General features: G+C 41.7%; 1 protein-coding gene across 2 annotated transcripts; it reads left to right on the top strand.

Moving 5' to 3' along the window:
- The first annotated feature begins 10,365 nt into the window (after positions 1 to 10,365).
- Positions 10,366 to 25,261, top strand: ZNF330 (zinc finger protein 330). Of its 2 annotated transcripts, XM_071555702.1 has the most exons (11): positions 10,366 to 10,436; positions 13,500 to 13,582; positions 15,041 to 15,170; positions 15,426 to 15,445; positions 15,556 to 15,626; positions 17,734 to 17,813; positions 19,095 to 19,221; positions 19,948 to 20,052; positions 22,373 to 22,419; positions 23,475 to 23,592; positions 24,237 to 25,261. In XM_071555702.1, exons 3-11 carry the CDS (start codon positions 15,051 to 15,053, stop codon positions 24,512 to 24,514), a joined length of 966 nt encoding a protein of 321 aa, XP_071411803.1. In that variant the 5' UTR covers positions 10,366 to 10,436; positions 13,500 to 13,582; positions 15,041 to 15,050; the 3' UTR covers positions 24,515 to 25,261. The 2 variants fall into 2 exon arrangements, with proteins under 2 accessions (XP_071411803.1, XP_071411804.1); XM_071555703.1 differs by lacking the exon at positions 13,500 to 13,582 and having other exon boundaries at positions 10,376 to 10,436.
- Positions 25,262 to 26,881: the final 1,620 nt, after the last annotated feature.

Raw genomic sequence — 26,881 nt, 5'->3', positions numbered from 1 at the left:
TGGAGTGACTACATCTGAGAGATTAGGATAAAATGACAGACCTGCAAGTGGGGGAAGCTGTGACACAAATGTTCCCCTGGGGCCCAGGGCAAGGCAGAGTTAGGGCAGGGCCAGGGTGACAGTGAGGGCACTGGGATGCTGGGGCAGCCCAGGTAAGTGTCCTGCTGAAAGTGTCAGACTCAGCAGGTCTGTGTGAAAATGTGTTACGTTAACATACACTCACAGCAAGTGAGCTCTGAAATTCTCTCCCTTGCCTTCTCCATGAACCTTCAGGGAGTATTTTTGGGCTGTCACTCATGTTTTACACATTCTGTCCTCCTTGCCAAGTACCTCCAAACCCCATCTCACTGAGGGATGAATGCTGCAGTCAACAGCCAATACTATGCAAAACTAGATTCAGATTCACCAGTGATGGCAGAGGCACTTGCTGAGCTTGAAAGCATCCCATAAGAGGAGATATGTGCACTGGACTCTCATCACTTCCACCTTTCACACAAGTGATCCCTTTTGGATTTTACATTTTCAAGGTTCTTAATTAGAGGTCTTCCTTTGATATTCCTGGGAACTTTAAAAGTTGAGAGAAACTGCTGGGATACTGAATTTACTTTAGTCTCAGAAACCTCATGAATAAATTCAGCCAGTGATGTTTTTTGACAATCCAGTTATTTGATAGCCTTGATTAAACCTCTTTAGAATGACTGGAGGCTCTGAATGTTATTTATTCATGTTCAAGCACAGAAACAGTCACTCATGCATAGAAATCCTCAGTGACTCACAGAATGACATGCTTCCTTCTGCACAGCAATCCTCAGTAAGTCACACAGTGACACACTCCTGCCTAGATATACTTGGTAACATGCTCAGTGATGGACTGGCCCAGAGCACTTACTTTAGAAATCCCCCAAGGCTCCCACAAGGGCCTCCTCTCCACTGAAGCTGAAAACAAAACTCCCCAGTGACTCCAGTCCGTGTTGCCAAACACCTCATCCACGTTCTCTTCTGAGCTCAGCCTTTCCTCACTGCCGTGGCATTCCCCTGCTCAGGGTTCCCCTAAGGTCGCTAATGCACTTCTGAAAGGAAATCTCATTTTCACTACCTTCACATTTTAATATCTTGACGCCAAAGAGCTGCTGTTCTGCTTTTTGGGTTTTATTTTGTTTGGCTTTATATGGAAATTTTACATTAAACAAATATTACATGACAGTAAAGGGGATGAGATGGCTCAGGGGATCAGTAATGGGCTGTGAAGACTTTCCTTTCTAGGCCAGTGCTCCAGTTCATTCTAGGCTGTTTTAGCTGCATTTAACATTGGGGAAAAGTGTGCTCTTTAAAAAGCCTGAGCTCTCTGAAACAAATTAGATTTAAAACTAACTGACCAGTGGAAAGAATACCACTATGAAAATAAAATCCACCAAGTAGCCACTTGCAAAAAACAAATGCAAGTACCATTTTACTTCAGCTGGATAATGACATAAATGAAAATGCTTTGGAAACATACTGGCTGCCAGGGGCATCCCATCTATCTTTCAGCCCAAATCTGTTATACTACTAGCTTTTGTAGGATGCCTGGAAGGTCTTCAAGCTCAGAGTGGGTCAGATGAAGAGAAGCAGGCAGTGACCAAAAGTTCTTCCTGTCTAACTTCACTCATCATCATGCAAATCACAAATTCATAGCCTCAAGGCCTTTATAGATGAGTATTTAAGTTCCTATAAAATACATAGCCACATCCTAGCTGCAGATGGCAACGCACTGTCCAGAGACATGACAGTAAAATGAAATATAATAAAAAAACCAAGCAACTCCTCAAACACCTTGATGATGCTTTCGATGATCCATCAGACATGCACTCAATGCAGAGACTGCACATCTACAGTGAGTTAGAGAGAACTCCATCTTGTCAAAAACAACTATTACCTAGTCAAAGGGAGCAAAGAAGCCACCTGCCAGCCCAGGATGCTCTTTTCAGAAACTGCTTGCTTTTTTTCACGTTGTTCTTTTGGAGTTTTACCTCAAGTACATCAGTGTTACAGTTTTCCACCACTGTTTCGAATAAATACAACAAAATAATTGAAACTAACTCTTTGATTCCCCCTTATACTCCATCAAAAAGGCTTCTGCTCTGTTTTTTAAGAGCACCACACTTGGAACACTTATTATAAAAATGGAAATGTATTTCACAATACATCACCCATGGACAAGCTTTAGCTCAGACTAGGACTAAAGACTACTCCACAGTAAATATAAATATGGAGTTTAGTGAACATGTTGAGCACATGAATATTTATAGTGACATTTCAGTAAGTTTAAAAGTACAGGTATTTAAGAAGCAATAGAACTGTTATTACAACTTTGTACTATAAATGAAATCTAATAAAATACAAATGAGAATGCATAGAAACTATTGTCAGAATACCAAATAACAGTAGTGGAACATAAACAGACGGGTTTTCTAAATCCATCAGAATAGTGAAGACTGATGTCCATGCTTAGAAATGCTTCTAAGTCTCGTTATTCATAGTGCCAATAAGCGTATGATTTGACACTCGATTACCTGCAGTCAAACCCCTTATGTATAATACAGGTATTCATCATTTACACAGTGAAATTCAGTATGTGATGAACTGCTGCATGATGCTATGCTACACTCCGTGCAATTTCTGTCCTTTATCCACAATGCTTTTCTAAAACACAGAGAGAACAAATAAGGCTGGAGCTTGTTAAGTTCTGTGAAAGAGATGGTAAGAGAGAGCTCCCTACAATATCAGGCAAGCGAACTCTTGATGCAAAAATTCTCTTTCAGTCCTCTGAACCAACAGCTAAGACATCCATGTTGTGCACTGTAAATGTGTCCTTCAGCTTTCACTAGCTGAATTAATTCAGTATTTAATTCAGCCAGTGCTCAGTACTACTGATACTAATGTCATCTAAATGGATCTGTAATCAGACAGGAAAACCATTCAGTTCATATTTGCATAAGATTTCTACAAATGAATTCTACTGAACAAGGCAAAGCCATAACTGAAGGAGAAAAATTGCTATTTAGATAAGAAGTGACACCAAAGAGGAACATGTCACACAGTTCGATAACTGTGGAAAGTTATGGGAAAACATGGAACAGCTGAAATGTTGAATTTGTTAGAACAGATATTTCATAAAAATATGGCAAACAAATATTCTGCCTCATCTAGGACATAATCTATCTGCCTTTGAAGTCAGCAGGATCCTCTCATTCAGGATCTTTGCAGGCAGAGTTGTTAAGCACGGGAAAAGGTTGTCCAGAGCAGTTATGCAATCCCCATCCTTGGCAAAACTTAGGATTCAGCTAGTCAAGGCCCTGGCCAGACTCATTTGATGTGAAAACTTTCAGGAGGAGACTCGCCTAGGTGACCTTCAAAGGTCCCTTCTTTCCTAATTCATTGCATTATTTTAGTAATATTCATTCTAAAATTACAAAAGTTTCTTGTCATCAATGCTTGAGGCTCCAGCACAGCCTTTCCACTGCTTAACTACTCTCACTTTGAAAAACTTTTTTCTGTTTATCTGTTGTAATTCCTCTTGCTGCAGCTTGTGACTGTTGCCTGTCATGCTTTCACTGTGTATCCTTGAGAAGTGCCTGGCTCTGTCTTCTCTATAAATTCCCGTTAGGTCCTCGAAGACAGCAAGTAGATCTTTTTGGCCTTCCCTTCTCCAGATTAAACTGCGTCAGGTCTCTTCATACATCACAAAACTATATCCCCTGAACCTTGACATTCTCCCACTGCTGTATGTCTCTCTCACCAGGTGGCCCCAGGCTGCAAAGTTTCATACTCATTTGCTCTTGCACCAGAACAGGCATTTTGCTCATCCCCCGTCATTGGCACTCTGACACAAAGGCCACTATCCCCTTTTGACCTTTCATTTTGCAACATACAGCACATCTTTTGGCTTCCTCCTTCAAGACTGGCTTATTAGTTTCCTGATCACCTTGGCAGTTTCCTGATCATCTAGGTGCATTAATCTCATATCCTGTGACCAATTAAGACATTCAGGTTTTTCATTCTCCTCTGCCACTTCCACCTGACAAGCCTCCAGCACTGTGAGAGAAGTCCTTGTCATCAGTCATCCACTGTCTGACCTTGATTGTTTTTTCCTTACCATTTCTGTCACACAGGTGCAGCTGTTTATTAGGCATCTCCCTCCTCTTCTCCACACACAAAGCCTCCCAGTGGCAACTATGCAGCAAATTTATCACCATGTGCCAGCCTTTTGCTGGGGTCAGAGGGAAGAGAAACAAGGTAATTTATGACATTATAATCTCAGAATGAAAAATACTATTAATTTGCCACCAGCTGACAAGTTCTTTTCACATCATAAATAATTGTAGCTTAGCCCTTTTGTTAGAAAATGAGTTACTGATTAGTCTTGCACCACCTCCTCACCTCAGCCATCTTAATTAGTATATGATAATTAACATATGATGCCACATTCAATGTGCTACACAATACATACAGTATTAGCTTTACTGCAGATCTTTCATCTTAAAAAACAAAATGAAAAAGCCCAAATAAACTACCATGATAAAAATGCTCTTCACTTTTTTGTTGAAGTCATGGAAGAAATGTGAAAATATGCAACTTGAATATTACAGGAAAGATTAATAGATTTTAATAAAGAAGTTGACAACTCAGTGAGAGCTCCCTGAATCAAGGCTCTGATCACTTAACAGTGAAATCTCTCTTTTTCTTTTATCTCGGGTTTTTTTTTTCTTTTCCCTTTTGGTACATTCCACAAACATTGACCAGACAAAATAACCATTTAGAAATTTCTTGGGGTATAATTTTCCCAGGCTAAGATTAATAACTGTAAGCACCAGTTATAATAGGAGGCGTAAAATAAAATAGAAACACAAAAAATCTTTACAACATCTAATTCAAGAAGGACTGCTTTAAAATATTATATTTGAACATGCCAATTCAGTAGACATCAGTAAAGATTTTCCCCTGAAGTTATTTCCTTTGTTTCCCATTTCTTTATGCAGTTAAATCAGCAAGTATAAATGTCTACAGACAAAATTATCTTACATCAAACAAATATTGACATGATTTTTAAGGTCAGTTGCTGGAAGGCCAAGATTTAAAAACAAATTAAATTTGATGTATGCCTTTTCAAAGGTCATTTAGAAAGGTATACACTGTACCTATTTTACAATGCAACCCCCAGGGAGGCAAACATTGAATGCTGCAAGAAGACATTGCAATAACGAAGATAATTATGGTAATAGGCAGGTAGGTAACAGGGGCTTAATTAGATCCAAACAAGCATTTTATTTAGATAAAAGAAAATGCAGTTGATTCAATTAAAAGTAAATGACAACAAATCAGGTCAGTATTTATTTCAAGTTGATAGTTAACATGTTTTCTTCTATCTTTAAAAGGACTGGGATATCACAGTAAAAGGCAGTAAAAATATTTCATTGTCATCCAGCACAGTCCAGTGTCATTGCATATGAAGGCCTTATCTCTCCCAGAATATTGCTATTCTGATAGAGGCTGTGCACACACTTAATTTCCTGATTTTCCTTTCTGATCTCAGTAATTTTCAATAGTAGAAGTGAGATGTCATGAATCCTTAGGTATTACTTGAGCAACTTAAGAAATAAGTAAGTGTCCATCACCCAAACATACCCTCACAGCAAGGGAAGGATTTCTATGAGATGAGCAGAGGCAGCAGTGAGCAGTGCAGCTCTGAGGCTGGCCAGTGTCCCCATGAGCTGGTACACTGGGCTGCAATGGTGCCACTCAGCTTTGTCACTGCAAAAAGCAATCCCACCTTCCCTCAGACACTTCCCTCAGACACAGTTCCCAGCACTTCTTTTTGCTGAATTATTCCCATTTGAAATGTGAATTTACTGCCTTAAAAATATGTATCTGACCAGCTAAAGTAAACAACTAATAGGCAGAGAAAACAGACTTCACACGACAAGCCTTCAAGGTTTATGGTGAAAGCCATTTATTACACACTGCACACAGTTTAATAGGGTTAAGGCTACATTCTGTTGGCTAAATTGAATCTCACGCCATCAAACTACAAATCCTAACTGGTTATAATCCATATCTCACAAGTCCAGTGTTTTGGTGAAATCATCCTGACTGTTTTCAGGTACATCTCCAGTGACTTGTGAGAAACTACTGTGTGAACTCCTGGGAGTGATTTCCTCCCTACCACTCAGCAGCACCTGTGGCCTTGTTTATTCTTAGCTGGTAGCTGCTTCAGTTCTCACAGAGTCCGTATAGATCTGAATTGCTCACCTTTGATTTTTCTGTACCTACAACCAGCAATCAGTGTGTAATCCATAGTGCTACTGCTTTGCCTTGCCATGTGACTTTGAGACATGAATAAAAAAGAGAGCGAGGTGGAAAGACAGTGCCCAAAATTTCATTGCTTTGTACCCTGGACAGCCATTTATTTTTGAGGGATTCTGATTTATTAACATCCTTTAGCCCTTCCTATAGGTGAAACTAACTTTCTGAGAGGCACAGTGTTGTAGCAGAAGTGGAAAACACTGCGTGCTGCTGCACGCCTCTGGTGTGTGAATACCAGCCAAGACAGCTCTGCTGTCACTGGCATCATTCAGTTTACAACAGTGACATTCCCTGCCAGTTCTTTCTAGAGTCCAGCTTTTGTTCTGCAGGTAGCACAGCTTGGGGCTAAGACAGTCTCCAACATAAGTGCTGCCATGAAAGTTCTGGAGTAGATAAATACCTTTGTCAGGCAGCATAGAGAGGCCCCCACAGAGGCCTGTCCTGTTATCCTAGCCAGACAATGGCCATTAAGCAAAGACATGACAGTTCTGAGGCTCTGTAAGGTAATGTGGAATGATAACAGTTCAGAGACACACTCACTGCCCACCCATTGCTTCTCTCACAAAGGTCACAGAAAATACCTCTAAAAATGAGGCTGACTCTCACTTTCTGCACGTATCTTTGCAACAACAAATCTGCAATAATTCCCCAGAAACCAGTCCAATATTGCTAATGGAAATTTTGTAAGCTCTCAATTGGCTATTCTCATCTAATTTATTTTTTTATTCACTTGTATTACAGCTCTAGGCCACTTTACTGGTTCTGAAAATAAAATGTTTTACTCTTCACGAGGGAAGTGACAAACTCCTGCCATCTAGAGGGTGGTTCCTGGAACATGTTCGAGGCAGATAAAGTTTCACAGGATAACGTAAATCTAAGATAAAAATCTTAACGTCTATCTGTCTCCTTGGGGTTTTTCTAGATTTATCCTTCTTTTACATTTGTGAGTTTATGTAAAAATGCCCTGTCAAATGAGAAGATCGTCACATCTGTCTATGTATTGTGGGTCCCTTCCAACTTAGAATATTCTGTGACTCTGTGATTCTATATGAGTCCTTTCTTTGGCAGCTTCATTCATTCATGAAAGTAGATTGGCTGACTAGGATAATTATTCTAAAATAGATTAAAACTTTCTGTTTGTATCATTTATCCTCACTGTGTTCTTGCATTCATGGCTGCCTAAAACAGACTAGAATCTGTCTCCACCAGAATAAAAGAATATTGATGATTAATGGCATTAATTAATAAAAGTGAGGATTACAGAAAAAAAAAGCTCTAACACTTCACAAAAGATCGTATTTTCTGCTTAGGCTGTTAGTTAAATAGTATGTGACCATGGCTACTGACGGTAGTTAAAAATTACTTCTCCACACCCTTTCTCACAAAGAAGAAATGTCCAGTTAAGTGACCATCATGATTTTTTGTCTCTAAATAACATTGCTGTTTTCTGTGCATCCCACTGACCTGGTGTGAAGATTACAACTTGAAGGAAAGGCATGACAAGCAAACAATTTGTAGTGGGAGATAAAACTCTGGCCTTGCAAAAGTTAGAAGAGTCTTCCTTGGAAAGGCAACGGTGGCCTGGAAATGGCCAGTGGTGCCCCTCTCCCCAAGCCACAATCACATTCCATAACCAGTAGCCAACTTTCACTAAGAAGTGCATGATCAAGTACAATGTGAAGCAATAAAATCACCCCCCGTGAGTGAATGGATGATCAAGGCACACTAAACAGTGCACGAGTATTTATTTATATGAAATATGTATCAAAACTTTCCTAGGCCAAAGACTGTGGAATACACTGGAAGGTGATCCATGCACTCATCTTCATTTAAATACCTATGAAATACATCTTCTAATGATTTTCACAAAGGGTTTTCTTGGCAATATCCATCTGTGCCAGTGACTTGCATGACCTCAGGCAAGACAGGGCTGTGCACAGGGGTCTTTTATAGACTATGGGTATTATTGCCATGTTGTTACAGTAAAATCAAAAGTGAGCCATTCAGATCTATAGAAAAACCCTGTGAGACTGAGCTATCAGCCAGAAGCAGCAAGGAGCTCAGCTGCTGCTGGCTGGTATGGAGGTGGTTTACTCCCCAAGAATTCACATAGTAGGACTTGACAAGACTCTGCAGGTGCACAAAAGTAGCCAGGATGAAATAATATAAACATGGGACTTGTGAGAGATAGGCTTTAACCAATTGAAGTATCTGGCGTGGTGGTGTGTTAACTCTTTTAGCCAAAAAGCTGTAGTCCTAACCCTATATAAATTGTGTGCTTTGTGTAATAAAAGGTCTTCACTATGAATCTCATAGATTGGTGTGAAGTCCAGTGCCTCCGCCATTTATTTTTAGTTTACTTTATTGCCATTTTTAAACTACTTTGTATTCTTACCATTAAGACTGACCAATACCTGATTTTAAAGATGGAGCCGCTGATTAAATATTTCAGAGGGAACTTTTCAGGTGCCAACCTGAATCAATTGCAACCACAACTAATTGTTGCAATTATTACGCCCTAAATTTGGTCTCCATCAAGTGAAAGTTGTGGTGCCATTGACACAAAAGCAAACAAAACTTGAGAACGGAAGGACCACTGATGATCAACAACCGCTAAAGGAACAAACACTGGAAGTTACCGAGCAGGAACATCCCTGCAAACAGCTTGTAGAAGCTCATTCAGTGGTTTCCCAGCCACAGTGAAACCCATGGCATGTTTTAAGCCAGCATTAAACATTCCCGTGGCGTGTTTTTAGTGAGCGATGATGTTGGAGTTTGGGTTGTTCAGCCTGGAGGAGGCTCCAGAGGGACCTCCACAGCCTTCCAGTAGCTTAAAAAGGCTCTTAGAAAGGATGGAAGTGACTATTTACATGGGCAGACAGTGACAGGACAAGGAGGGAATGGCTTTAAAGCAAAAGATGAGAGATTTGGATGAGATCCAGGGGCGAAACTCTCCTTAGGAGGGCAGTGAGGCTCTGGCACAGGTTGCCCTGAGAAGCTGTGGATATTCCATCCCTGGCAGTGTTCAAGGCCATGTTGGAGCAACCTGGTCTGGTGGAAGGTATCCCTTTTTTGAATCATAGAATGGATTGGGTTGGAAAAGACCTCCGAGATCATCAAGTCCAACCCTTGGTCCAACTTCAGTCCCTTTACCAGATCATGGCACTCAGTGCCACAGCCAATCTCAGCTTAAAAACCTCCAGGGATGGGGAATTCACCACCTCTCTGGGCAGCCCATTCCAATGCCTGATTACTCTGTGAAGAATTTTTTTCTGATCTTCAACTTAAAATTTCCCCTGGCAGAGCTTGAGCCCGTGCCCCCTTGTCCTATTGCTGAGTGCCTGGGAGAAGAGACCAACCCCCACCTGGCTAGAACTTCCCTTCAGGTAGTTCTCGACAGTGCTGAGGTCACCTCTGAGCCTCCTCTTCTCCAGGCTAAACAACCCCAGCTCCCTCAGCCTCTCCCCATAGGACTTGTGCTCCAGTCCCTTCACCAGCCTTGATGCTCTTCTCTGGACCTGCTCCAGCCCCTCAATATCTTTCCTCAACTGAGGGGCCCAGAACTGAACACAACACTCAAGGTGTGGCCTCACCAACGCAGAGTACAGGGGAAGGATCACTGCCCTGGGCCTGCTGGCCACAGTATTTTTGATACAGGCCAGGATCCCATTGGCCTTGTTGGCGACCTGGGCACACTGGGCAAAACTGTCATGTTGAGCTTCCTGTCAGTTAGTACCCCCAGGTCCCTTTCTGATCTAAGATGCAAGTGCAGGGACGAGCAGTTCGCGTTTCTACACTCGGCAACAAGGCGGAGGTGCCACCTCCTCCTGCTTCGCGATGTCCCGTTCCGAAAACCCTGGCGACACCTTTCCCTGCGGTGCGAACACCCGCCATCCCTGGGAGCCCATCCCGCGGACACACTGCCATGCCGGGAGCAGGGAGGGCACAATCCCCGTTCCTGGCGCGGGTTTCCCTGCCCGCCATCCCCGAGGCGGAGGCGCCCTCGGAACGTTCCCGCCGGGCGGCGCGGGCCGGGCGGGCGGCGCACCGGGACGAACCGGCGCTTCCGGCTTCCGCACGGCCGCCGGAGCCAGGTGGGATCGGGAGGGGGGATCGGGAACCGGGAACGGGAAGCGGGAACCGGGAAAGGGGGTGGGAATCGGGAGCGCGGGCTGGGGGCGCTGAGGGTGCCGGCCTCCCGCGGTGTCCCTGCCCGGCTCCCCCGAGGCAGGTGCCTGGGAACCCGGAGCGCGGCGGGGCAGGTCGGCAGCGCGATGCCATGGCAGGGCTCGCGGGGCTCTCGGTGGGATGAGGGGCCGTTCCCTTGGAGGGAAGGGGTCGGAGACGTGCCTGAGGAAAGCTCAGTCCCCCGGGCCCACAGCGCAGGGATTGGCCTCGCTGTTTCCGAAACATGGAATAACTCACTGCGAGTCACAGCGCCAGGAAAATCATTCCTGCGGCGCTGGGTCGCTCAGCCCGTGATTCCTTCTGAGGATCATAGAGTCGATTGGGTTGGAAAAAACCTCCGAGATCATCAAGTCCAACCCTTGGTCCAACTCAGGATAAACATACGCAGATCTTTTTGACGCTGTAATTTTTGTACGAGCGGTAAAACAGGGTTAGAATACACGTGAGGTAAAAGGTGCTTGGCGGTCAAGTACGAGAAGCCTCGAAATACAGAAATGCTCTTCTGGGTGTCGGTGTTTGTGGCGTGACGAGATTCCCCTGCCCCAGCCATGCACAGCTTGTGTCAGTGGCAGCTGGGAGGTCACTGTCCCAAGGGTTAAGGCGGCCCAAGGCAGTGTCTGCCCAGCACAGGAGCCCTGGAATCCGCTGGTACTGCAGGCAGTGTGTGCCTCCGGGACTCCTCCAAGGGCCGGAAGGCACAGCAGTGGCACAACTCCAGCAGAACTCGGGTGCCAGGTGATGTTAATGTATCTTACTCTGCACAACCATCAGGTTAAATGCACAGACAGTCTTTGGAGCTGCGGTGGGAGCTCTGCCTGTGGTCACCTTAGCAAGTAATGCAGCACATGAACAACAGGTGAAGATTTACAGGATGGAACATCGTGCTGGGGAGTCTACAACTTCCCTTCTATAACTACCTGAAGGGAAGTTCTAGCCAGGTGGGGGTTGGTCTCTTCTCCCAGACACTCAGCAACAGGACAAGGGGGCATGGGCTCAAGCTCTGCCAGGGGAAATTTAAGTTGGAGATCAGAAAAAAATCCTTTCCAGAGAGAGTAATCAGGCATTGGAATGGGCTCCCCAGAGAGGTGGTGGATTCCCCATCCCTGGAGGTTTTTAAACTGAGATTGGACGTGGCACTGAGTGCCGTGAACTGGTAAATGGACTGGAGTTGGACCAAGGGTTGGACTTGATGATCTCGGAGGTCTTTTCCAACCCAGCTGATTCTATGATTCTGTGATAACACGTATTAGGGCTCCTGCTTTGAGCTGCTGTTCACCTCACCCACAGCCTCCTGATTTCTGAACTCTGTGCTTTCTCGTGCCACAGCTTCAGCCCTTCAGCTGGAGAGCCAAGCTCACCCCTGCGGCTGCTGCTCTGGCCCAGCCACTCTGCAGCACTTTGCCCCTGACTAGGAAACCACAGATGGAGGAAACCCCCTTATGCAGAGCTCTTCCCAGCTCAGGAGCTCCGATGCTCCATAGGGCAGCATGGCCATACCCTCTGGGGCTGAGGAGGGAACCAGATGTGGACCTACAGCTTGTTCCTTTAGGTCTTCAGATGCACTTTTCTCTCCCACACACCCCTCATGGGAGCACAGGAAAACCCACAGGGTCTTTCCTGTCTGAGCATTTGGTCTGAGCAGTGCCAAAACTGGAGGTTGAACATACTGCAGAAACATAAATACTAATTAGTGGTTTCAGAAGAGGCAATACTCTGATTTGAAGGATTTCCTTGTAAACAAAGCTTACCCTGTCATAATTTCTGGAATCATAACACTATTAAGTTCTAAATAAAATTTAAAATATGGTAAGTTTCCTAAAAAATTTGAACTCGGGGCAAAGACAACAAACATCTTAAGTGGAAGCTCAGAGGGAAAGAGGTGATAAGAATATTGATTTATAGGATGTTGTTTTTACTGGGTGGTGTCTGAAAGCCTGGATAGACTCAATAGCTTTGTTAAAAGGACCTAACATTGCAGTTCTGTTCTAATTTGGTTTAGTGCAACTGTCTAAAAACTGCCCTCTAAATAATGATAACCTGTGTCCTCAGTAGTCATTGAGGCATTGCTTTTCATGAAAACAGTTTGTCATTTTGGTGCTTTGGATTATGAGGTAATGTGAAGAAGTCAAGGCATAAATACTAACCATTAGATTATCTTGTTAAATCAGCATTTGAGTGGTCTAAAAATTAGTGTGCAACGTCATATTGGACTGAAATGTCACACTCTAGAATAATGACAGTTGCCAGCAGGCAGCACAGCAATATAATTTTGACTACAAAATATGACACTAACACAATTTAAACACGGTGCAAAATGCTGCAGGGTGAGAAAACTGATTTATGTGTGCTATCAAAACAAATTTTAGTATTTGGTCAGGACAATATATTTCTGTGTTCAGGAAAGTTAGGATTCTTTGCTTTATTTTATAAGACCTTTTGAACGAAAATACTAACTTTTCTTCCAAGTTCAAGCTGCTAAAATTGACTGCCTGTTGATGCTGCATCTACCTTTACAGATGGTAGGATGCATGTCTACTTGGAGTTAGGAATGAGGCTGAGGAGAGCAGGTACCTCTTACTTCCTCAGGCCCTGATACCCAGCCACAGACCCTGCTGGAACCAGCAGAGCCTTGTCTGGGCAGAGCTGTCTCATCATGTGGGCCAGTTTCTGCCAGGCTCCAAGCCTGTAGTGATTTCCTTCAAACTCTGTAAATAGAGATTGAGATCATAGAGTCATAGAATCATAGAATCGATTGGGTTGGAAAAGACCTCCGAGATTATCAAGTCCAACCCTTGGTCCAACTCCAGTCCATTTACCAGATCACGGCACTCAGTGCCACGTCCAATCTCAGTTTAAAAACCTCCAGGGATGGGGAATCCACCCCCTCTCTGGGCAGCCCATTCCAATGCCTGATTACTCTCTCTGTAAAGAATTTTTTTCTGATCTCCAACTTAAATTTCTCCTTGCAGAGCTTGAGCCCGTGCCCCCTTGTCCTATTGCTGAGTGCCTGGGAGAAGAGACCAACCCCCACCTGGCTAGAACTTCCCTTCAGGTAGTTATAGACAGTGATGAGATGTTAAGACAGAGATGTTAAGATGACACTTGAGCCTCAGTTACCAATTGTCTGAAGGTGTATTTCTGCAGGTGTAGAAATCAAGGGCAGCACAAGGAGCACTGGTGGGAGTACTTGCAGCTAAAAGAACTGTGGGTTGGTTGTACAAGTGCAGTGTACATTGGGACATGTTGCCAGATTTTCAAAACACAAGCACTAGTGGGGTACCAAAAAAAGGCTAAACATTTTGAAAAATGCAGCCATCTTGTCATCTGTGAGAACGTGTGATTTGGTAGCCACAACACAAAGAAGTGTGTTTGTCTGGGCCATAGACTTAAGGGTATTTTTTTAGAACAATGTGCCATAAGGCAATTTTTTTGTCAGTGTAGAGGCCCTCACCTCATCCTTAAGTGCTTTCTCATTCCCTTGCTTGCTAAGCAAACACTCCTGCTGCCCCTTTGACTTTAATTCCCCATGAGATTGTACTAATCTGTTGTTTTGGATTTTTGTTAGTTTTGTTTTTAACTTGTATCTGGTTTAGAACAGGACACCAACAATTTCATCATCAGAAATAAGGAAATGATAAAGATGGAGCATAAGGAAGTGCCAGTGTTGAGAGAAATTCTAACATCACACCACACCTTTCATGAAGGCAGGATAATCCTTGCCTATTCTATTTTAAACACAGAGTAAACCAAGCCTATGTGAGTACTGCACAGCTGGTCTGATTGTTTGCCTGATGGGCTCACCAGTGTGTTGGACTGGTTCCCTCCTAGAAGGTTAAAATAAACACACACACTGAACCAAATGGAATTAAATTAGTGTAAATCCCTTCTGAAAAACAGTGGTGTCTTCAAAGCAATGCATGCTCATCTCTCCTTTATTGCTAATATACTAAAATGATAAGCAGTACTAACATCTCTTTGTCATAGCTCTTAAATTTGTATAATGACATTTTTTCTTCTCAGCCTTCATGAAATGTGAAATTTGTATTTTTGCACTACACCACATTTTGCTTACCTGAAGAAGCTTTCTAACTGAATGAAGTAGTTAGTGAGAATAAGAGAGATGTGAAAGAGGAAATGAGCTGAATATATTCCTTATTAAACAGACAAAGCAAACCAAAACCAGAGGCCCATCACAAGCAAACCTACATAGTGGCTTCATTTTTTTAAAGGCAAAACACTTCAAAGATAGTTAAATACAAAGCTAAGGACAGCAAAGTCTTTTTCAGGCCACAGGATTCTTTATGGTTCATCACATGACTCTTCCTCATGGACTAGCCCCTTATTCTACATTTGCAACAAAAGTTTTAGAAAAGGAAATGAGTGGAGTTGGAGCACAGTTAACTTGGGAACTCCAAGATGCAGTTTTAGTGCTGGATATGTCATGTGTATCCATGTGTTCACATACATAGTTTTGTGTGCATTTATTGCATCCCTGTTTTTCCCCTCCCAGGTAGTGAAATATGCCTAAAAAGAAGACTGGAGCTCGTAAGAAAGCTGAGAACCGTCGAGAACGTGAAAAACAGATAAGGGCTTCAAGAGCCAACATAGATTTGGCCAAACATCCTTGTAATGCTTCAATGGTAGGATAACCTGAATTATTCTATATTAAAATATTTAATTTTAAATTATATTAAACCAGTGATGCCACTAGAATATCATTGTCCCTACTATTCTTCCTTTATATTTAAGCTTACATTTGCATTAGATGTATGATATCGAATAAAAAGTTTGGATCCTAATCATAACTTAATTCAGAGTCCTTGTAGGGGTCTGCAAATTTTATATATTTTGCCTAGAATGAAAATAATTACCAGTGTTTTATTTCTTCTCTTTAGGAATGTGATAAGTGCCAAAGGTAAGAATTTTTCCCCTTCTGATGCCAGTAGTTTAACATTAATTGGTTTCAAACATGTTACAGGTCTTTTTTAATGCCTGCTCTTTTTTCCCCCTTCTCCCGGTGCCCAGACGCCAGAAGAACAGAGCTTTTTGCTACTTCTGTAATTCTGTTCAGAAGTTACCCATTTGTGCACAATGTGGTAAGTAGAATTAATGCTTGAAAACATGCTGTCCTCAGCCCTGTTTGTGGTGTTAAACTCTCAGCACCTTTGTCTCAAAGTACCTTCGTGATTTGTGGAGCAGGTTCTTTTAAATCTCTCCTTGAGAAGTGACCTTGTTTGATCATGCACTAATGTGTATGCCTCTGACCCCCAGAGGTTTGCAAGTCTGGGTCATGGGCTTCTCTTCAGCATTTGATCTTTGGAAAAATTTATTTCACTGCTTTTGTTTTGAGGATATCTGAGTGACTGTTTCCCTACATTTATCATGTAGAGTATTGTTTGGCAACGGCAGTAAAACTATGAATGCTTTAGCAAGGCACCAGTAAATACTGCCTTTTAGGGATTATAATTTCTGATCAGTTCCATATCAATTAAAGCAGCAGGACATTATTCATCTTGCATGGGAGTGTAATGTAATATGCTGCTCATGTTACTTATATGGGCTAGAGGTCTGATGCTTTGAAATTTAGAAGAGAGGGACTCCCAGTGACACAACTCTGCTCTGAATCAGGCGAAAATGTCCCGTGTTTTTAAACAGCTGCTTGCTTGCAGGAAACATTTATATTCATTTCATACAGGGATGAATTTTGTTGTTTCACTGTTTCAACACATCCTTGCAGACTTTCAATTTGTCATTAAGCAATTTGACTGTTTGGTTGTTTGACTCTCAGAGCTGCTGTCATCTGCAGATTCCAGTGCCTTTGTTGTGACCTGCAGATACTGAGCACTTCTGGAAGCCAGGCTGTTAGTGTGCAATGGCAGTGTGTCATCCTTCATAAGTCTGCCTTCTGTCAGCATGCAGTGAAGTACTAAAAACATGCTCTCCATCTTACGATACACATCTGAAGTTGACTCCTGTGTGTTGAATTTATCTTAATCTGGAGTATGTTTCTAGAGGAAAAGCATTCCTTTCAACAACCATAAAATTTTATTGAGTCCAAGGGTCTTCCAAACAAAGGCTGTTTAATGCTTTATCAAACACTGGGGACAGACACTATAAACAAACAGCATCTTTCATAGAGAAAGCCTTGAGGGATGGGAGCAGGGTATTGCAATGCTCCAGACAGAGTAATGTCCCCCCACCCCTCATTGCCTGGCTCAGCACACCACTGAACCTTCCTCACCCTCCAAGGGCCCTTTGGTAACTGAGTTTTGGTTTAATATAAAACTCTGCATACTGGGATTTAATTATTTTCAGAATAGAATTTGCTTTTTTCAGGTCTTGAATGGGTAGGTGGGGAGCACCCTTTCGTGGGTTTCTCTAAGCAGGCAAAACTAGACACACTGAAGGGGTCCATGGCAGCACAGCTTAAATCAGTGATAAGACTCCACTGCAGCAGCCTGAGCTAACTACAAGATCTTTTTGCTTGTGTAACTGCAGACAGAGAGTGGATCTTTCTGGTAAAGCTATTTATGTCAGAGACAAGGAGTAGAGAAAAATTGTCACCCTTGCTGCTTGCTTGTGTCAGAACGACTTTTAGGTACAGGCTGTGGCTTTTTCTCCCACCTGTCCCCTGCATTTTAGGTGAATGACTTTGTATAGAAACTAATCTTTTATATCTTTTATAAAAAGAAGAAAAAAAACCTACCAAAAAAACAAGTATCCAAGTACTTGGAAGTAATTAAATCATCAGGTGCACACGTGTTTTTACTTGGGCCTTGCACACAGCACATGCTGCTTCTGTGGGGGGACAGAAATAACAGTAGTTTTAAATATAACTTTTGAAGATGTCCTGGCTTGACTTTGACCTTAGTTTTTTCTTTGGTTTGTTTTGACATTGACATTTTTGCCAGTGCCTCAAAATATAGAGCAAGACCAGCACATTTCCTTATTGTCTTAGTTCAGGGGCAAGAAGTTTTGGCTGAAAACAGACAATAATTAATGTAAACTAAGGGAGATGTGAAAGTACATTGCAGGATGCATCAGCAATGCAAACATCTTTGTTTGCATTATTTTTACCCAGATTTACAGTTAAGCACAGGCATTTAGTGAAGTGCTGTTCTTACATGAACATACATTTTACTTTTTTTTTTCTTTTTTCTTCTATGGTTTGCTTATAGTTGTTTGCCTTTTTATTTTAAACAGGAAAAACCAAATGCATGATGAAGTCTTCAGACTGTGTTATAAAACATGCTGGTGTGTACAGTACTGGACTGGCCATGGTGGTATGTATACAAACTTACAGCCTTTTTAGCAGTACGAGGTTAGTCTGTGAAAATACTTCTGAAAATAAGATAAACCAGATTTATGGATGATAGCATGTACCATGCCAAGTTTTTCCCCCCCTCATTTTACTACAACAAACTGATTTTTCCCCTATACTTAAACCCCACATTTTTCATTTTTAGATTCAGCTCCTGCAAGCTCCAACATATCCTGGATGCTAATGGATCTGTGCTGGTGGCAGGCCCTAAGCACATGTATGAACAGCACTGAAGCTTACATGCCCCATATACAATTCTCAGTATTCATTAAAATCTAGGCCTTCATTAAAGTATTCTGCAAAAACCTGGAGACTTCTGTACCTGTTGTCTTAGTATTGCAGAGATCATCAGTATAAAATCTGTTCCATAGCATTTAGATGGGAATTTTATTTAACATAAACCCTCATTTGGGCTCTTAATATAGCTTCAGGTCTTTGAATTTTTGTTCTAAGAAGAAGTTATTGTCTCCATTCTGGAAAGCAAGGCAAGACATTTCATAGCTTCTGGATTAAATGCTGTGTGGACTAAACCTCTGTCCTGTTTCCACCTCCAGCTGGCAGTCAGCTTTTCTCAGTAACACTTTTTACATTCTGATGTTCCTGAATTCATCCTGTGCATTCACTCGTGCAGTTTGGATTTAGCGTTGTTCTCTTACTTTTGTGAGCATGTAATGCACATGGTAGGTAGTTGCATGTGGGCTGAGGAGGCTTCTTAAAAGTTACAGTTAAGGGTAGCTGATGTGAAGATCTTGTAATTTAATCAAAATGAAAGTTAGAGTCTAACTTACTTCTAATGACTTACTTGATCTTTGCTCTCCACAGAGAACTGCTCTACTACACCATGGTTTAAAATCCAAAAGAGCGATTGCAGCTGTAAGAATGTAGTGGCATTTTTCAGGTTGTCTTTGAAATTCCGTTTTTGCCAGAACACTGTTGTCCTTTATGGATCTCAGGTTTCAACTGGAGAACACAATTTTCATGGACACAATTTAAGATAAGAAATTTAAAAAACAGAGAAGGGAGTAAAGGAAGTTATTTTGCATCATATTTAGTTCTGCAGAAATGAATAGCAAACAAGGTGAACTGAGGAGCAGTTTGATAGAAATACAGATGTGGTTCAATGCTCTCACTCAATCAAAATGAACCCGCTGAGAGAATGGATACTAGGATACATTGAGGACTGTGGAATTAGAGTCTCTAGGTATTGCAGGAGTTCTGAGATGATATTTCCCTGTCATTGCAGGGTGCAATCTGTGATTTCTGTGAAGCTTGGGTGTGTCACGGGAGGAAGTGTCTCAGCACACACGCCTGTACCTGCCCCCTCGCTGATGCAGAATGTGTCGAGTGTGAAAGAAGCGTCTGGGACCATGGTGGGTTGCTCACATCTAATAATAAGGAAATACATATTGCATTGCTTAAGGTAGTGCACCTGGATTCTTAACAGCATTTTTAATCCTCACTGGTTAGTCCTTCCGAGCATGTTTGTTCAATGCAAGGATTCTCTCCATTTTAAAATTAGACCTTATGTAGTGGGGAAAGGAAACGTCCTGCTCAAGAACATACAGTGCTCAAGTCAAGGAAGATAATGTAATCTAAAGTATAATGGTTCTATCAGCTTAATTATTCACATAATTAAGCACTCTGTTAAATTGCCAGCACGGTTTTCTGCCATTCTCACTCCATTCTTCTGCACTAGCACAGGTATTTGGATTCCCAATTGCTTAGCAAACCACACTCGTCTCCATTTGTGGAATCCTTTGACGTGTTTACTTCAAGTGTGTATCAGAGGTGAGAGGGTGGGAGGGAAGGAGACTAGATGAGAATGTGATCTGATTTAAGAAAAATACTTCATGCCATAGCTGAATTAAAATGAAGAAAAGTTGTAGAAGTAATACTTTATGCTGCTTTGTGCTGTAGGATACGAAGTATTTGCCAGTGTAAAAATGGATGGCAGTGTCTAATTGAGGATTTTGTTGAAGCATTTGTGACAAAAGGGAAAACTGGTATTCAGACAAAACTACTGCCTAGACTGTTTGCAGAGCAGAACTTGGTGCTTGTGCCCACTGCTGATTATTTTGCCTTGATAAATCTTTCAGGAGGCAGAATATTTGCCTGCTCTTTTTGCCATGATTTCCTCTGTGAAGATGATCAGTTTGAACATCAAGCCAGCTGCCAAGTTCTGGAAGCAGAGACATTTAAATGTAAGTTAGTTATTCATAGTCCCTTTCACCACAGCTAAGCAGATTCTCCACTTGCTTCCTCAGTCCTCCAGAATACTCTCCATCACCTTTCCCAAATAGCTTTTGCCATTGGGAAAGGCCTTTTCCTTATGTGTCAGCTCTTGGTATCTCGTTATTCAGACTAGAACTTTTGTCTCTGACCTACCTCCATATCAGAGTATACATGGCAGTTGTTTTCCTGCCAGGCCTCCCCTGGGAAGCTGCCCCTGCAGGAGCCAGCAGACTCCAAAGCTGCAGTGTTGGCAGTGGCCAGGACTGCAGCAAAACAGCTGGAACTGCTGCTTTTTCACTCCACAGAGCTCTGCAGGCAGAAGGAGCTGTCTTCCACTCTTCTGACCATATGATGAGCTATTTCTAGATACCTGTTTCTCATGGAAAACAGCTGCCCCTGTGTTAGTCTGGCTGAGCTTTCCCAGGTTGCTGTGGAAGGCCTGTGTGCTGGTGAAGGGTTAGCAGCTGTTGGAGTTCTGAGGAAGGCTCTGACTCAGTCAGCAGTCACCATCTGATTCAGTGAGACACACTGAGCACAGAAGGAAGTGACAAAAATAGTCCAGAGCATGCTTTCAGTTTTCATTTCCTCACTGACCAGTGGACATGTGTGTCTGTAATGTATCAAATATTCATACATGTCCACTCTTATTGGGTAAAGAACAGGTAGCTGAAGGCTTTATATCCTTCTGAACTTTGATTAATTGTGTGGACAAAACTGAAGTTGGCATTTCTAAGAGGACATGATGGCCATGCCTGTCTTTGCTCACCCACTGCTAATCTGTGATTGAAACAGGGAAACTTCAAGGGAAGTTAAAAAAACCCGAACAAAACACCAACAAGCCAAGACTATGCAGGTTTGAAATAACTAATTTTTTGTAGAAGTATTTCTTGTGTACCCACCATTAATGACTATTTGGTTTATCTCCTGAGGCATTTGTACTTTTCAGAACTTGTATCCCTGCATTTTGACTGCAACAATATTGTCAGTCCTTATTGTAGAAATTCAAGGTGCACTTTATCTTAAGACTTTTCCTCAGAACTCACTAATCTCTTGTCCTAATTGATTTCTCCTGGTTTAGAATATTTGTTGATCTCAATGTTCTAGTCGGTGTCTTTAGAAATCTCGTATCTCCTTTTCATCTCCCATCCTTTTGTTCCCAGCTAGCTATTACCTGAGCCTTGCTTAGCTTCCCTTGATGTATTCTGCCAGAATACTTTCCTGAATAACAACGTTGAAGCATCAACAGCTGTTCAGTGAGAATGTTTTTTCAGTGATTGTTGGAAGCTTTTAATTCACAGGTGTGATCACACTCTGAAAAGGGAAAGAGGTTTTTTTTGAGGATTTTCACTGTGTTCAAGGTTTTGTGGACTTAGCAGAGATGCAGGATTTTTGTCAGTGTGTGGTAACAAGATTATAAAACCTGCACTTCTTTGGACTACATGAACTTCAGATGTGGGCATACAATTGTGGTCTAAATCCATTCTAGCTGTTAAAAAGGTACTGTTACTTTCCATCACTATCTGAGAGAAGTTTTTTGAAGTGCAGATACTCAAGAAATGAGTATATACACATTGTCATTTTCATCTTTAAACACATGGAAGCTCTAAATTCCATGCCTGTCCTGCTCATGTGGAGAAGTAATGATATTTATTATTTTTATTCAAAAACTTTGCTATCACAGGGGTAAGAAAAGGTGGAAGGGAATAAGAGACTGATAAAATACATATTATTTGAGGAGTAACTATTCACTCAGCCTCGTGTTGCTGCCAATTCCTGAGTGTTTGCCTTTACTGTACTCCCTCTAGTGGATTAAAAAAACCAATTTGAAGCTCAAGCCAAGTTCTTTCATATGAAGTTGTGTGTAATCAAGTACATTCCCAGAGGATATGACAGAAAATACAGAGTGTAAGAACTTTTCTATGTTTGGAAGTTTGCAAGCTTTAAGGACTCCTTTTGACATTGTGAGGAAAGGAAAAGCAAAATGATCACTTCATACCAAATTTCTTCTGAAACTTCTGTTCTTAAAAGTTTGAAAGCTCAAGAAATAATTAAACATTTTCCCTCTTGAATTTTTTTTGTGTATAAAATTACATTTAAGCCCCAAGGTTTAAAGTTGGAAAAAAATCTGGTAAACCAGTACTGTGCGGTAGAACTGATTCATGTTGCCAATGTGCAGTTGTGTCAGGGAATGCCTCAATAACAGTATTACATACTTTTGCAAGGTTTTAAAAACATCACAGGTCTGCATTTTCCAAGTACTGAATTTGACATATTGATTTTCTCCAACAGGTGTTTCCTGTAACAGGCTTGGGCAGCATTCGTGCCTGCGCTGTAAGGTAAAGACAGTTGGGAGTAGTTGTGATTTTAGGCTCATTCTTACTTTTCTATTACATATTAGCAGGCAGACCTCTGGGAGCCAAAGGCCCTTTTATCTGTGCTTGCCTGTTGATCACTGGCCAGTGTTGTGCATCCTTATGCCAGATGAGGTGATCCTCACTTTTTCCAGCCCTCTTAGTTTAAACTGGGTCCATACCATGTTGGAATTTTAAAAAGACAAAAGCCCAAACCAACAAAACAAATTTTTGGTCTTTAACAGAATCTGAGGCTTTGTAATAATATGTTTTGATCCAGTGTGGATCTACAATAATTTAAAAAGTTGATTTTTTTAAACAGTCAGGTGAGGATCTGACCAGGAATTGCTGCAGCCTGGATTCAACAGAAATAATCTCCATAGCTCATCCAGTTTTACACATGAACAAACTAACTTGTTGACATCAGGCTCATGGTTTTACACACTCAGAAATAATTTTGTATAAAAAGTTCCATCTGCTTCATCATCAGCATTGCCCAGATTTCCCCAGGTTCTGGTCCATTGCCTGTTCTTACTCTTCTTCCCCTCCATATGTTTTCCAGCACTCTCCTGTGGCATTGATGGCATAGTCCAAATTGTTCTTTTCTCCAGGTATCTTCACTACACCCTGGTGCTCAACATGTGAACTTTCCATCTCTAATTCTTGCCTTCAGGCCACTGCACAGTTACAGTCTGGCAAACATTTCATTGTATTTTATGTAGGCTTGTCAACATAAACCCAAGTTTGCCAGGCTCCTTGTGGGCAGCACTGCAATCCAGCCCTCGAGTACATGACTTTCTCTGCTTGTGTATTGGCACTTCGATGCAGCCTCTTCCCCAGGAAGCCATGAAGCTACATCCAGCACAGAGTGTTTGCATTGTGCACAGGCCCCCCATCCACTGCAGATAGACCTCATTAAACTTTAATCCCACCCAGAAAGCCCTACTGCTGTTAAAACAGGTTTTTTGGTTGCTTCTTGCTGAAGAATATGCTTCTATGATTAAATCCTTTAGCCTTTTTATTCTCCCTTCCACCCACAGGCTTGTTTCTGTGATGATCATGTGCGAAGTAAGGTTTTCAAGCAGGAAAAAGGAAAAAAGCCTCCTTGCCCTAAATGTGGCCATGAAACTCAGCAGACAAAGGATCTGAGCATGTCAAGTAAGCCAGTTTCTCTAGCTAACAAGCCATACAAGAGCCACTGGTGACTACTTTTCTGCCTAGGAACACTGAGTAAAGTCTGGTTACTTATAATTGTTTAGCACAGCTTTGCTGCATTTTTTGGGGGGAAAACTGTGTTTCTGAGTTCTAGAATTGAGCAGTCTCAACCATTAATTGATTCCAATATAGTGAAAGCTTTAGTTTGAGATTTTAGTTGGGGAAAAAATTTAAAATAATAAAAATCACCATTTAAATCCTTATTTCATTTACAAGAAGCTGATTAGTGAATTTCAAGATGTGTTTTCATATGTATACAATCTACCCCAACTACTCATGAATAAACCACATGTATTGTGTCTGCAAAGCACACATCCAGTTACAGGTCTTCTTGGCTAGAGTACCAAAGGATTATTCTAAAAACCCAAGACATACTCTGAGGGCAGTTCCTGTTTGTGCAAACTTGGCTGCAGTTCTGTGTGCAGCAGAAAGGTGCTGGCAGAGTAAGGATTAAATCTGGAAATGTCAGATTTAGGAAAAGACTGCCTAGCATTATGTGCTCTTTGAGTAGTGAAAAAAGGATAGAAAAGAAATGTGGGATTGCTGTTGAGGGGTGGGAACATGATGGATTTTTTCTCTGCCTGCAGCACGTTCTTTGAAGTTTGGCCGACAGACTGGAGGAGAAGATCCAGATGGAGCTTCTGGTTATGATTCCTACTGGAAAAACCTCTCCTCCAGCAAGACTGGAGATGCAGGTGACCGAGAGGATGAATATGATGAATACGAAGCAGAAGATGATGATGAAGATGACAATGATGAGGGAGGGAAAGATTCAGATTCTGAGACCACAGATGTATTCAGCAATCTGAATTTAGGAAGGACCTACGCTAGTGGGTATGCACATTATGAGGAATCAGAGGATTAAGGCTAGTATGCTGGCAAGCTAAAAACACTTGAAAGGAGCCAAGCAATGCTTCACTGAGTTGTGTACATGCCAGTAGGATAGCTCTATCAGGTAATTGCATATCAAAGTTAGAGAATTAAGAGTGTGGGACTTCTGCAGTAACTCCAAGGGAGATTTTTGTTTTATATGAATCAAGGAGTTTGAGACTGAGGGAGAAAATTGGAATATTCCCCTAAGCAACAGAAGTGGTTTTGTCCATGAGCTACTGAGTATAATGGTTCAATGCCATTGTCTCATATCAACACAGAAGTGTGGGAGAGCTGTAGAACTTGCTTCCATTTGCTTATCAGAGATTAAGTTATTTTTTACAATCATTTTGTTAACTGATTTCATACATTAATGCAGTGGTGGGTTGGTGACTGCATTTTTTTGGTCTGCACAATAAAAGTCAACTGCATTCTCTAATGAACTGTCATAAATATTGATCTCCCTTGAATAACTGGAAAGCAGGTTGTATACAAAATGTGAATTGACACTAAAATAACTTCCTTGTTATGTAGGTATGGCAAATCAATGGAGTTCTCAGTGTACTTGTCCATCACCTTTTCAGCATTTTTTAGTATTAGATATTAATTGGTAGGGCTACATGCAGTCATTACAAGTGCAACCCTGATAATCAAAACTTTTATGGCAATAAAAGTGTTGATGTATCCTATCTGCCAAAAAAATCTGTAAGGCAATTTTTCATTACATCAAAAAGAGACTGGTTTCTTCTGTACCCAGCCTTCAATTCTTTTCCTTGTATATGATACAGAAAAAAATAGATAGGAAACAGCCCTGTAAATGAATTGATAAGGTGAGAAGACAGTAGGTTCAAAATGCTGGGTCCAATTACTGTTCTGTGCAAGGGTGCAAGGCAAGTAAGTGATCAACACCTCTGAGCAAGAAGGTGGCACCTGCAGAAGTGTTTGCAGTGATTCTGATTTGAAAGTCAACATGTTAATTACCAATCTACAGATCTAAGTGGTGGTGTTTATTTTCTTTCTGCAGGGGAATGTTTTACAGCAGACGGATCACAACACAAGGGCAGCCACCTAAAGTGTTGGTCCAGCCTTTTAAATGCTATGCTTTAATACAAGAGAGCTATGTCATGTTGTCAAATATCTGAACTGATTATAGCATTACCTGCTTTTGTGATGCTTTCTCTACTGTTTCTTAACAGCTAAAGGTCATATGTTGGCAGAGCATACCCTTTTGAGAATAATTTTTAGTGATGTTTGGATTGCCAAATGAACATTTCTTAGCAAAACAGGGTTGGGGAACCTGGCATCAATACTTCCCTCCTAAATGCATCTTGTACCAAATGCATCAAAGACAAGAGCAGGAATGCATCCACAACAAAAGCAAACTGGCAAAGATCACACCTTGGTTATGGCAGCTGAGGGAAGAAACTGTGGGAGAAAGGGACAGAACTGGCCAGTGCATGCCTTTAGAACTGGAGAGGAAACCAGTTAATGCACTGTCTGAAAGCAAAATCCCCTTCAAAAAGTGAAACTGGGGCTGTCCAATTTCATGGGTTAGCAAAGAGCCATCTTAAATGATGTACCTGATAGATGTCTTGATTAGTCTTTTGCATAACCAGATCTGACGTGAGGGAAGCAGGATGCCTGCCAGTTCAACACTGATTACTTATTTGTGAAACTGGCACCTGCAGGAGAATTTCTGCTCAACTTCATATGGTCCAAAAACTTCCAAGTTGAGTTCATTTGCAGCTGGTCAATCCCAGCAACAATGCCAGAATTTTATCTTGTCTGATGTTTCAAACAGAAAACAATTATACATCAGTACAAAGTCTTATACAGAACTGGGAAAAGTATGTGTGTTTCTGCATATATGTAAAATTACAGCTGCTTGTGTATCATTTATTAATATATCTTAACTGCACAAAATTCCTCTTTAAGGTTTTTGGCTCTTGAATTAGGTTTTTTCTGTGTGAAATCTGCTGTCACTGGCTGTGCCAAAGGCTGCTGACATAACAGAATTAATCATCATAATCAGAGTAAAGAATTACTCATTTTCTCATTGAAATGTCCTTCCACTGATCCCTGCAAGATCAATACTCCAGAGCTAATGCGTGTTCCTATGATCCCTGTTGTAAGTGCTGCCTGCAGCAGATGCTCGGGCTACCTGCTGTAATTTAGCAAGGTCACTGCTCAGTGGACATTTATTTGCTTTTTCTTTGTGAGCTGCTGCTCACACCACTGAAAATGCCTGAGCTGTCAGCCTGTCTGCAGATAGGGCCCAGGTATTAGACCTGTGAGGTCTGGCCTTCCAGGGGTCAAAACAAGCAAGTTAAGCTGCTTCAAAGTAATCCAGTGGATTCAGGCT

The sequence above is a fragment of the Pithys albifrons genome, chromosome 5, assembly GCF_047495875.1.
Source record: "Pithys albifrons albifrons isolate INPA30051 chromosome 5, PitAlb_v1, whole genome shotgun sequence".
Lineage (NCBI taxonomy): Eukaryota > Metazoa > Chordata > Aves > Passeriformes > Thamnophilidae > Pithys > Pithys albifrons.
The sequence above is the reverse complement of the archived record's forward strand: the minus strand, read 5'-3'. Positions and strand labels throughout refer to the sequence as shown.